We start from the raw sequence: 12,837 nt of genomic DNA, 5'->3' as shown, positions 1-12,837 counted from the left end.
TGCATCTTGCTCTGTTATGTAGCTCCAGAGTATGCTTGTGTCATTTCAGACTTCTGTCCCTCAGATCCAATTTCTCTAAATTGTCCACACCACCAACCTACACTTGAACTGGGAGAGAAATACTTAAGTGATTTGCCAGTGGACAAACCCAATTCCCCACCCTCAGATATTATCTCAGAAAGCCGTTTGGGTGTGACGGTAACTGCAGACCCCTGAGATTCAAATATGGTTTGAGATCAGGATGGCACAGTGGCTCAGTGGTTAGCACTGCTGCCTCACAGCACCAGGGTTCGATTCCACCCTGGGGCGACTGTCTGTGTGGAGTTTGCGCATTCTCCTCGTGTCTGTGTGGGTTTCCTTCCACAGTCGAAAGATGTGCAGGTTAGGTAGATTGGCCGTGCTAAATTGCCCATCGCATTCAGGGGTGTGTAGATTAGGGGAATGGGTCTGGGTGGGATGCTCTATGGGTTGGTGTGGACTTGTTGGACCGAAGGGCCTGTTCCCACACTGTAGGGAGTCTATGAACTCTATGTCATGTGAAAAGGTGAATTTAGCCATCTATTCCCACTTTAGACCAGACAAGATTCAAGCTTCTTTGAATGTTCATTTGTGCATGCCTGTGAGGTGTACCCATCAAGAATAGTGTACAACACAAACACTACTATAAACGACAATGGATTTATTATACTTTTACAGATAACATGTTTCCAATCAAAAAGTTACATATATGCTCACTCATATCTCTATTCAACAATGTTTGCATAGTCTACATTCCAAGTTAATACATATGAAGTTGGCACAGTGGCTTACTGGTTAGTGTTGCTACCTCACAGCGCCAGGGACTCAGGTTCGAATCCAACCTCAGGTGACTGTCTGTGTCTGCGTGGGCTTCCTCCGGGTACTCCGGTTCCCTCCCACAGTTGAAAAATTTGCAGGCTAGGCAGATCGGCCATATTAAATTGCTCCATAGAGCCCAAGGAATTGTGGGTTTTCAATGGGAAAATGTGGGGTTGTGAAGATAGGGTCAGAGGCTAAGTTTGTGTGGGATGCTGTTCAAAGTGTCAGTGTGAACTCAATGGGCCGAATGGCTTTGTTCTGCACTCTGTTGGGATTATGTGACTATGTTATCCAATCATATTGAATTTAGTACACATCTTCTAACTACTCATGATTATCAAAAACCTATACTGGCCTTTTTCACATGGATATACAATAACTTCATTGTTTTGTAATTAAGCCTGGAAAAGAAAACATCAATCCATTGCACATAATTATCATATAAATATATGTATAAGCATAATCACAATGCTAATGGATGTTGACAGTTCTACATATGGAAACATGAATTGTCACTTGTATATGATTCCTCAACTCTTTATTCTGCAATAAAATGAAAACCATAACAATGAACCTGCGGATGTTTTCATTTTGAATTTAAAACTGCGCTCATAAAGGAGGAGGAAATAGAGGTTGGTATGGAGCAAGAGCTATGAAGGCAGGGAGTGAGGGGTAGGTTTGGTGAGGATGGGAAGCGAGGGGAAGCTGTGAGGGTAGGGAGTGGGAGATGTGAGTGTGGGTAAAGAGGTCAGAAGCAGTGAGGGTAGGAGAATGGGAGCTGTGAGGGTGGGGACGGTAGCTGTGAGGGCAGGGAGTGGGAGATGTGAGTGTTTCCAAAGGGATCAGAAGCATCGAGGGTAGGACAATGGGAGCTGTGATGGTAGGGAGTGGGAGATGTGAAGGTGGGTAGAGGGATCGGAAGCTGTGAGGGTAGGGGAATGGTAGCTGTGAAGTTGGGGAGTGAGGGGAAGCCATGAGAGTGAGGACTGGGCAGTGGGAGCTGTGAAAGTAGGGAGTGGGAGCTGTGAAGGTGGGGTGTGGGAGTTGTGAAATGTAAGGGTGGGTAGTGGGGTTGGGAGCTGTGAGGGGAGGTGAATGGGAGTTGTGAGAGTGGGGAGTGGGAGCTGTGAGGGTAGGAAGTTGGGGCAAGCTGCAAGGGTGGGGGTTGGGAGATGGTTTGGAGCTGTGAGGGTAGGGAGTGGGAGCTGTGAGTGTGGGGATGGGAGTTGTGAGTGCAGGGAGTCAAGGGGTGTGGTGTCAGGAGCTGTGAACATGTGTATTAAGAGAAATGGGCTGTGAGAGTGGGTATTTAGGGAGGACAGAGATGGGGCAGGGTAAGTGTTGTGAGGGTGAGGAGTTTGGAGGCAGGAGCTGTCTAAGAATGAAAGAAGAAAACAAATGAGATGATGACCACAATGCTCAAGTTGATTTTATGTAAAACCCACATACAATGATGCAAAGTGACAGTCCACACTTAATTCCAGACTAATCTGAGTACATGCTGAAGACTCATAAAAACTACTGGTGCCAAATTCCTGACCAACAGATTAACCAGTATTAACTGGCCACTTCTAATACAAATCCAGATCTAAATTGGATTAGGGAGGATAACATCGGTCAGCTACCACAGCCAAGTTTTCATGTTTTCTCAGGCAGGGGTTGGGAACTATCAAAACAACTATGTTCTTTTGTGAAAATACATTCAGATGTAAATTCCTTCAGATGTATAATCACAGCAGGAAGTGGAAGAGTTGCAATCTGCCCAGCTGCAATGTATCTGGGTCAAGTGCAACACCATCTCAGAGTGACAAGTTTATCTCTTTTCAGCAACATTTGTGAGAGGTCTTCTACAACAGCTCCACCTGCAGGTGGCCAACTCCTGGCTTCTTGTATCGTTTCACAACCTTTTTTTTGTAGCAAACAAGGGAAAAGGCGCCAGATCACAACCCAATTACAGTGAAGCTTGTAAGCTCCAACAAGACCTTAAATCAATATATGCTATTGCCTTGGTGGTGAGCAACAGGACAATGTCTATGAAGACATTTTATCACCACCAGACATTGAAATAACTCTATAGAGGGTGGTATTGTGTCACCTTATTTACACATGCATAAGACTTGACACTGATCTGGCTTTCTCAGAGTAAACAGAACCTACGACACTCCTGTTTATATCTGTCAGCCAGGGCTCCCTGATTGGACCAGGTTAACAACCCCAATCAGGGAATGCATTTTCTATGAGGTCTACCTGGCTGACCTCATTGCAATCATTACAGATAAAGTGATGAGATCATCTTAATGTTCTGCCTGACCTTTTGTGTAATACTGTAGGTATGTTATCAATGTTTTTAAAAATGTGCACATTGTAGGTGGTTGCTGTAGAATTTGAATTTATTATACTATGTGCAGGGTGGTTCCTTGATAAATACTCTTCCCCCTTGAACCATTTAACATCAGATTAGATTAGAACTGTTAGGTCTGGTGTCATGTCAACTGGATCAGATCCGTGCCATGGTGTAATCAGTGTGACAATCTGTTTGCGTGCTGTCTTTTATCTGACAGCCATACCGTAAGGAGCAATCAATACAGTAGCAAACTGCTGTTACAAATCACTGCCTCATCACAAAAGCAGCAACAGCAGGAGTAATAGAAGCTCTTCATATTGTAGACGGCGGGGTGGGGGGGAAATGAAAGGCCTAGTTGAAAATTTGATCCGCCTCATTTCAAACAGAGACATTTTGCTGGACATTAAGCTTTGTGCATTTGGATGGCAGAGTTTCAGAAAGGCAGTCAGACTCGTCTGCTGTGTCGGAAAATGCACGGTTCCCACTGGTTTTCAGAGACCCTTTAAACCAGAAGGCGCAGAGTAATTGGAGACAACAGTGATAGGCAGCTGTGCAGGAGCTGAGCCAGAAATCCAGGGCTGCATAAATAGAGAAAATCAGCAGGTTTTCCGCGGTTTAATTGCTACCTGTGAACTCCCATTGGAAAGTGTGCCCCTCGTTTGTGAGCACTCTGGATGGTACCTTCCCAGTTGCTGAACAATGTGGCCAACGGCGAGAAAATTAGACGGTCAGCACTAAGGAGATTCCTGAAATCAAGAGCCTAACAATTCCATTTTCCAACCGTTAGCATGCATTAAGATGCTTGCTATTATGCCATTTCACCTCATTAATATGTAGTTTCCCTTCCTTCCACCCGCTATATAGGAACTAGGTGAGAATTCCCGGCATGAAAGTCAGAGCAGGTACCTGGTGGCTCCAGCTTGGTGTTTGCTCCGTTGGACCTCCATCTTGAACATAAGTCACCAGCACCTTGGAGCATGTTCCATGGGCAGTGACTGCATTACCCTATATCCAACCCCTATACCCAACATGTCCTGGCCAAATAAAATGAACTGTGTAGGGCAGCTGCAGACTGCCAGTGCTTGACTTGATACACAGCTGGGTTTTGAAGATGGCATTGGTGCCAGTAATCCCAGGCGATCCTGACAGAGTTCTATGGCTCTGTCCACAATGAGTGGGGGGATACAATGAACATAGAACATAGAACAGTACAGGCATTTCAGCCCACGATGTTGTGCCGAACTTTTACCCTAATCCTAAACTGGAGCATAACTTCACGGCTCTTGAACTCAATCCCTCTATTAATGAAAGCTAACACACCGTACGCCTTCTTAACAACTCTATCCACCTGGGTGGCAGCTTTCAGGGAGCTGTGAACATGAACCCCAAGATCCCTCTGCTCCTCCACACTGCCAAGAATCTTTCCGTTAACCTTGAATTCTGCTTTCAAGTTTGTCCTTCCAAAATGAATCACCTCACACTTTTCAGGGTTAAACTCCATCTGCCACTTCTCAGCCCAGCTCTGCATCCTATCAATGCCCCTTTGTAACCTAGAACAGCCCTCCGCACTATCCACAACGTGAGCCACCTTTGTATCGTCCGCGAACTTGCTAATCCACCCTTCCATTCTTCATCCAAATCATTTACAAAAATCACAAATAGAAGAGGACCCAGAACAGATCCTTGTGGTACACCACTCATAACTGAGCACCATGTTGCATATTTTCCGTCCACTACCACCCTTTGTCTTCTAAGGGTCTTCTAATTCTGAATCCAGTCTGCCACATTTCCGCCTATCCCATGGCTCCTTACCTTCTGCATGAGCCTACCATGGGGAAGCTTATCAAACGCCTTACTTAAATCCATGTAAACCACATCCACTGCTCTACCTTCATCCACGTGTTTGGTCACCTCTTCAAAGAATTCAATAAGGTTTGTGAGGCATGATCTACCCCTCACAAATCCATGCTAACTATCACAAATCAAACTGTGCCTTTCCAAGTGATCATAAATCCTGTCTCTCAGAGCCCTTTCCAATAATTTGCCCACCACTGACGTAAGACTAACTGGCCTGTAATTTCCGGGGTTATCCCTGTTCCCTTTTTTGAACAAAGGAATGACATTTGCCTCTTTCCAATCTTCCGGCACTATACCCGTGGACAGTGAGGACGAAAAGATCATCGCCAAAGGCCCTGCGACCTCGTCCCTCGCTTCCCGTAGAATCCTTGGATAAATCCCATCAGGCCCGGGGGACTTATCTATCTTCAACTTCCTCAACTTCTTTACTAACATCAACCTCCTCTAGCCTGCCTGCCTGTTTCACAACGTCCTCCTCTACAACTAGGTCCCTCTCAGTTGTGAATACTGAAGAAAAGTATTCATTAAGGACCTCTCCTATCTCTTTAGGCTCTGTGCACAAATTCCCTTTACAATCCTTGATCAGCCCTACCCTTTCTCTGGTCATTCTCTTGTTCTGCACATACGTGTAAAAAGCCTTGGAGTTTTCCTTGATCCTTTCCGCCAAGGTTTTCTCATGCCCCCTTATAGCTCTCCTAAGCTCTTTCTTCAGCTCCTTCCAGGCTAACTTGTATCCCTCTAGAGCCTTTTCCATTCCTCTTTTCCTAAACCTTACATAAGCCTCCTTCTTCCTCTTAACCAGTCGTTCAACCTCTCTAGAGAACCATGGCTCCCCATCTTCTCTGCCTGCTAGGGACAAACACATCGAGCACATGCAGTATTCATTCCTTAAACAATCTCCACATTTCTGTGGTGCTCTTCCTTGACAGCATCTGTTCCCAATTTATGTTACCCAGTTCTTGCCTAACTGAATTGTAATTACCCTTCCCCCAATTATAAACTTTACCCTGCCATATGTACCTATCCTTATCCATGACTATCGTGAAAGAAACAGAGTTATGATCACTACCGCCAAAATGCTCTCCTACCAACAAGTCTAACACTTGGCCCGGTTCGTTGCCAAGCACCAAATCCAAAGTGGCCTCTCCTGGTGTTGGTCTATCTACATACTGTGTCAGGAATCTTTCCTGAACGCACTGGACAAAATCAGTTCCATCTAAACTATTACAACTAAAATGTTTCCAATCAATATAAGTTGAAGTCACCCATGACTACAACCCTGTGACTTCTGCACCTTTCCAGTATCTGCCTCCCAATCCGCTCCTCTACTTCTCTGCAACTATTAGGGGGTTTGTAAAAAAACCCCAACGAAGTGACTGCTCCTTTCTTCCATCTGCCACTTCTCAGCCCAGCTCTGCATTCTATGATTTGGATGTCATAGGGGCATGGTGCATAGGTAATGAAGCAAGACTGGGAAAATAGTGTGTGAAAACTCAGTCCGTCTTGCAAAGAGAAACCCTCTGTGAAACTCACCAAAATTGAGACTTCGGCAATTTATGCTAAAAATTCGACCCTCTGATACCATCCATGGTGAAACAAACTGCAGTTTCTCCTGCTTGAAGAGATATCCGGAGGGCTCCACCATGTCTTCGTTTTCTCTCCAGATGACAGTAAATTAGGAATAGGAAGTTGTAATTAAAGCTGAGATTGACACAGCCATTAATCTAGCATGAGGTGAGGTGGAAGGCTGAGAATTGCAGAATTGACTCAAACACCTCAATATCCAACTCCGAGACTGTGATTATCGTACTGAATGGCTACTGCCCATTGGTCTTGTTAGTTTGGTTGTACATAACATCAGCAAATAAAAGCTGACGTGGAATCCCAAAACATTGAACTACTTAATTGACCCCTATGCCAGTGCACTTCTTGGACTTTTAAATGAGTATTTGTAAATGCAAGCTAGCTTTGTCTTTATGAACCTTTCTCGTTTACACATTGAATCGAGCAGTTGATGTTTCCTGTACCCTCTTGTCTTCTTTGTGGTATTTTATGTATAAAATGGCTGCTGTTGGGCAGTGTCTGACCAACCCATTGAACAAAAAGATCAGAGAAAAGCTAAGAAACAGGTGACAATTTATCAACACCAATTTTCTAACATTGTTCCAGCAATTCAGAGGAATTTGACAAGCTTTAAAGAAAGGAAGTTTGCAGTTTGGGATTTGAATGTTTGAAAACAAAAGCCCATGTCCAAACACCAAAGTACATCTTTTTGTTTGTATGTAACTGATACAGTATTGAGCCAGAAGGTCTAGAATAACCACCTTTTGTTGGTTGACTTCAATATTTTTATCTCTTCTTTCAGTTCCTGGGCAACCAATTAACTTCAAAGCTACCCCTAAGTCTGAAACTAGTATTGAGTTACAATGGACTGCACCCAGAGAGGAGAAAATCATCAGCTATGAGCTTTACTATCGTGATGAAGAGCTGGGAAAGGAGGTAAGAAAATGATCCAGTTCAGCAGCAGGCTGAAATACTCATTTGGTCTAAATCCTATTTTCAGCTGTCTGCATTGCATTTAATAAGATAAGAAATGTTGTTGCACAAGACAAGGACTCAGAGTTGGGAAGGGTGATATATTAGTATGAGTAGAAAATTGGTTAAAGGATAGAAAAGTGAGCAGGAATAAATGTGCAATTTTCAGCTTGGCAAGTTGTTACTAGGGAGATACCACAAGCATTGATCCTGGGCCCTCAGCTATCTATGAAAGATGTTAATGACTCAGATGAGGTGCTGAGTTTAATGTATCTAGGTCTACTAATGATAGGGGTGTGAATGTAAGCAGTGAAAAGGACAGTGAAAGGGCTGAATGTTTTTTTTTACCATGTCCTGACCCACAGTACAGAGAAAACACTGATGAAGAAACCAGAATGTCAGTGTCAGTACTCAGGGGGCAGTTTTCAAGGAGACAGTGACTTAATCAGGCTAATAGAATGGCTTTCAGCATGGAACAGTAAGCTCACCCAATGTCAACAATAAGAATTGCCTAGATAGGAGAGAAGAGTAGAAACTTGCAAAGATTAAAAGTTTAGAAAACATTGGCTGTAGCTGCCCGGCTGTGAGAAAGGGCGCCTCTCCATATCAAGGCCTGTGGGCCTCTGGCAAAAGATGCTGGGAGCACAGGGCGTTAAATTCACTGAGGCATTGATGGCCCCCTTGGTATTCTGCCAGGAGCCTGCTGCAATTTATCATCCCGGCTTCAGCCTCAGTCTGAAAAGTTCCAGATGACGTGTCATTGTGGGCAAGTTAAATGGCCTCATTGGCTACCTGGTGGTGGTAGGCAGGTTATTCTGACCCCACTCTGATCTAGCTTCTGCGTGAATGAAAATCACCTGTTAGCCGGACCATCGCTGGAGACCCACACACCAACTGGAAGAGGGAGATTACAGCCCTGCCCACCTGCAGTACTATCCCTGCCACCCTCTGAATTAAAATATTCAGCCCAAGAGAAATGTGGACAGGTTCAGTTATCAAGCAAGAAGATGGCAGATGGGGGCAATGAGATTATTCGCTTTTGGAGGAAGATTAGAAATATTGAATATCTTTTAAGTGGTGAAAGACAATCAGTGTTGGTGTTCAGAGAGAGTAATGCAATGGAGTTAAATTGCAGGAGCAAGGAAACCTTCCTCAATCACACAGAGCTTCAGTGAGGCCACACCTCACGTTGGAAGTAGAATTTTGGTCTTTCTGTCAAAAGAAGGCTACAGTATAGTGAGATAACAAGGTGTAGAGCTGGATGAACACAGCAGGCCAAGCAGCATCAGAGGAGCAGGAAAGCTGACGTTTCGGGCCTAGACCCTTCTTCAGAAATGGGGGAGGGGAAGGGGGTTCTGAAATAAATAGGGAGAGAGGGGGAGGCGGATAGAAGATGGATAGAGGAGAAGATAGGTGGAGAGGAGACAGACAGGTCAAAGAGGCGGGGATGGAGCCAGTAAAGGTGAGTAAAGGGATGTGGTAGGGGGAGGGGAGATTTTGAAGCTTGTGAAGTCCACATTGATACCATTGGGCTGCAGGGTTCCCAAGCGGAATATGAGTTGCTGTTCCTGCAACCTTCGGGTAGCATCGTTGTGGCACTGCAGGAGGCCCAGGATGGACATGTCGTCTGCAGAATGGGAGGGGGAGTTGAAATGGTTCGCGACTGGGAGGTGCAGTTGTTTAGTGCGAACTGAGCGTAGGTGCCCCATTTCTGAAGAAGGGTCTAGGCCCGAAACGTCAGCCTTCCTGCTCCTCTGATGCTGCTTGGCCTGCTGTTTTCATCCAGCTCTACACCTTGTTATCTCAGATTCTCCAACGTCTACAGTATAGTTGCCTTTGGGGTTTGCAATGAAGCTTTGCCACATTGATTGGAATGAGAGGGTTGATTTCTTTTGGGAAATCAAGGATAATGGACCCATACTCTCAGGGGTTTGGAAGAATGAGAGAGAGTTTTATTGAAGCATGTTTGAATCTGTGAGTCCTGATGAAGGGAGTAAACTCAAAACGTTGACTTTCCTGCTCCTCTGATGCTGCCTGACCTGCTGTGATCCTCCAGCTCCACACTGTATTGATTAAGAATCTGTGAGGACTGGGCAGCGTAAGTACTGGGAGGGTGTTGCCCCTGGATGAATAGTTCTGAACCGAGGTCACATTGTCACATGCTTGAGGAGAACTAGTCAATGAAATGCACTTTGATTCCAAAAGGCATTTGACAAGGTGTCACATCAAACTATAACCTCATGGCATAGGGGATAACGTCTGGATAGCATGGATAGAGGCTCGGTTAGCTAAGAGGAATCAGAGATTCTACATAAATAAGTCATTTTGGGGTTCTATGCCATAGGGATTAGTGCTGAGCCTTCAGCTATTTCCAGTCTATATCAGTGATTTGGATGAAGGTAGCAAATGTATGGTGGATAAATTTGCTGATTACACAAAATAGGTAGGGAAGTAAGTTGTGAAAAGGAGTAATGGGATTTACATAGCTTAAGTGAATCAACAGAGGTTTGGCAGATGGACTATATGTTGGAAAATGTGAACTTGCAGGAAGTTTAGTAAAGCAACATGTTATTTAAATGGAGAGGAATTACAGAACTCTGTAGTACAGAGGGATTTGGATGTTCTGGTACATGAATCACATAAAGTTAGTTTACAGGTACAGGAAGTGATTACGACGGTCAATGGAATGTTGTCATTTATTGCAGGGGGAATAGAACATGAAAGAAGGGATGTTTTGTTACAGATGTTGAAGTCATCAGTAAGGCCACATCTGGAGTACTATGCGTAGTTTTGGTCTCTTTATTTAAGAAAGTATGTAAATTCGTTAAAAGCAGTTCAGAGAAGGTTCACGCCTGGGTTAAAGGGTGTATTTTTTGAGAAAATTGCTAGCTCTGTATCCATTGAAGTTTAGAAGTACTAGAAGTGATCTTGTTGAATAATATAAGATCCTGAGGCACTTAATAGAGTGAATGCTGAAAAGATATTTCTTTTTGTGGACGAGACCAGAACTAGGCAACACAGTTCAAAAATAAGACATCTACTTACATCTCGAAGGGACATTACTCTGTGGTTCTATCTTCCCCAGACAGTTATGTAAGTAGAATCATAGAATCTCAACAGTATGGAAACAGGCCATTCAGCCCATCAAATCTACACCAACCCTCCAAAGAGCATCCCACACAAACCCACCCCCCCTACCCTATCCCTGTAATCTTGCATTTCCCATGTCTAATCCACCTAACCTACACTTCTTTGGACTGTGGGAGGAAACTGGAGCGCCCAGCAGAAACCTGTGCAGACTTGGGGAGGACGAACAAACTCCATACTATAAGTCACCCGAGGTTGGAATCAAACTCATATCCCTGAGCCACTGTGCCACAGTGGGATCATTGAATACTTTAAAGACAGAGATAAACAATCAAGAAAAGGCAAGTTATGTAATGTGGGCATTGTTGCCCGTCAGTAATTGCCCTTGAATTGAGTTGTTTGATAGACCATTTCAGAGCGTAGTTAAAAAAAATCACTTTGCCTTAATTCTGGAGTTACATTTAGGTCAAACCAGGTAAGAGAGGCAGGTTTGCATCCCTGAAGGGCAATATTGATCCAGTTTGTTTTTAATAATCAATGTTAGCTTCATGGCCACCATTACTGAGGCCAACCTTCAATTCCAGATTTACTGATTGAATTTTAAATTCCACCAGTTTCCATGGTGGTATTGGAACCTGTGTTCTCAGATCTTTAGCTTGAGCCTGTGGATCTCTAGTCCAGTGACATTGCCTTCACATCACCATCTCCCCATGGACTAACAATGGAATCAGAGTGTATCTGTGATAGGCTGGAAAGTAAAACTGAGGTCATATTAGGTTAGCCGTGATTGTATCAAATGGTGGAAAGAATAGCCTACTCCTTCACTTACTTGATACTTTTCTCGTAAGGTCAGCCATTTTGGGATGAAATAAAGAGGAATTTCTTTACTTAGGAAGTTATAAATCTTTGGAATTCTCTGCCTCAGGATATTCAGTCAGTGAGTATATCTAAGACTGCAGCCAATAGATTTTTGGACTATTATGGATTTGAGGAATACGAGCATATGAGGAAAGGAGGAGTTGAGTTGAGGATTAGCAATGATTTTGCTAAGTGGTGGAACAAGCTCTTGGGATGGTATAGCTTCTTACTGACCCTATTTTCTATGAATTTATTAGATACACAAGTACATGGTCTTCACATAATTGGAAACATCTCCCCAGTGCCATCTCACAAAACCATTTGGTAATTGTACAGGCCTGTGTCTTGCCACCTATTTACAATATGTAGAAAAACTCCTCACTAGCAACAGGAAATGCCTCATTGAAAGAAGAGTCAAAATGACTGTGACCTGACTTAGACTATTGCAACCAGACCCAAGGACAAAGAAAACTAGGTATTTTGTCCTGTGTTCCAATGTGGAAGCTGAAATTCACAAATACCTTCAAATCTGCAAACATCCCTCACAGAGTTAAAATCTGTGCTCACTTAAGAGTCTCAAGATAACTCAGCTTCATTTTTGCAGCAACCTTTTACCATAAAACAGCATTGTTCTTCCAGGGTATCTAATTTATCATAAGCATTTCCATAGGAAATCTGCCAATGTGACATTACTGAGGTAGCAGTGTCTCAGTGGTTAGGACTTCTGCCTCACAGCGCCAGGGACCTGGGTTCGATTCCACCCTCAGGCGACTGTCTGTGTGGAGTTTGCACGTTCTCCCCATGTCTGCGTCGGTTCCCTCCGGGTGCTCCAGTTTCCTCCCAGAATTCAAAGATGTGCAGGCTAAGTGGATTAGCCATGCTATATTGCCCATTGTGTCCAGGGATGTGCTGGCTGGGTGGATTAGCCATGGGAAATGCAGGGATAGGGTGTGGCGCTGTTGGATCTGGGTGGGATAGTCTTTGGAGGGTCAGTATGTACTCAACATGCCAAATGGCCTGCTTCAACACTGTAGGGATTCTATGATTCTAATGTATATTTTGTCCACTACAACAGTTAATTTAAATTTGATAATTGTGTGAAAGCTACTTATTTGTAGTGTACAGAAAATCTCCTACAGCAACTAAGAATATCTCAGTGACTAAAGACTGAGAATATCTGACAATAGTTCTAAACAATCATATACATTGATTATAAAAATAAAGATGCTAATTTGATCAGCATTTGACCCAACTTTCAAGAGGTACACAGTACATTTTAGCAGCTGAATAATTGTGCATTATTTAGTGTAATGCTACTG

General features: G+C 43.8%; 1 protein-coding gene across 12 annotated transcripts in view; it reads left to right on the top strand.

The window, feature by feature from the left end:
* LOC109930527 (receptor-type tyrosine-protein phosphatase delta-like) overlaps positions 1-12,837 on the top strand; it is a 458,059-nt gene that overhangs the window by 290,471 nt on the left and 154,751 nt on the right. For all 12 annotated transcript variants that reach the window (XM_048614046.1, XM_048614043.1, XM_048614048.1 and 9 more), the window contains one exon: positions 7,404-7,537. In XM_048614046.1, coding sequence (XP_048470003.1) covers positions 7,404-7,537 — 134 coding nt within the window. The remainder of the gene's footprint in view (positions 1-7,403; positions 7,538-12,837) is intronic.

The sequence above is a fragment of the Rhincodon typus genome, chromosome 29, assembly GCF_021869965.1.
Source record: "Rhincodon typus isolate 14 chromosome 29, sRhiTyp1.1, whole genome shotgun sequence".
NCBI lineage: Eukaryota > Metazoa > Chordata > Chondrichthyes > Orectolobiformes > Rhincodontidae > Rhincodon > Rhincodon typus.
The sequence above is the reverse complement of the archived record's forward strand: the minus strand, read 5'-3'. Positions and strand labels throughout refer to the sequence as shown.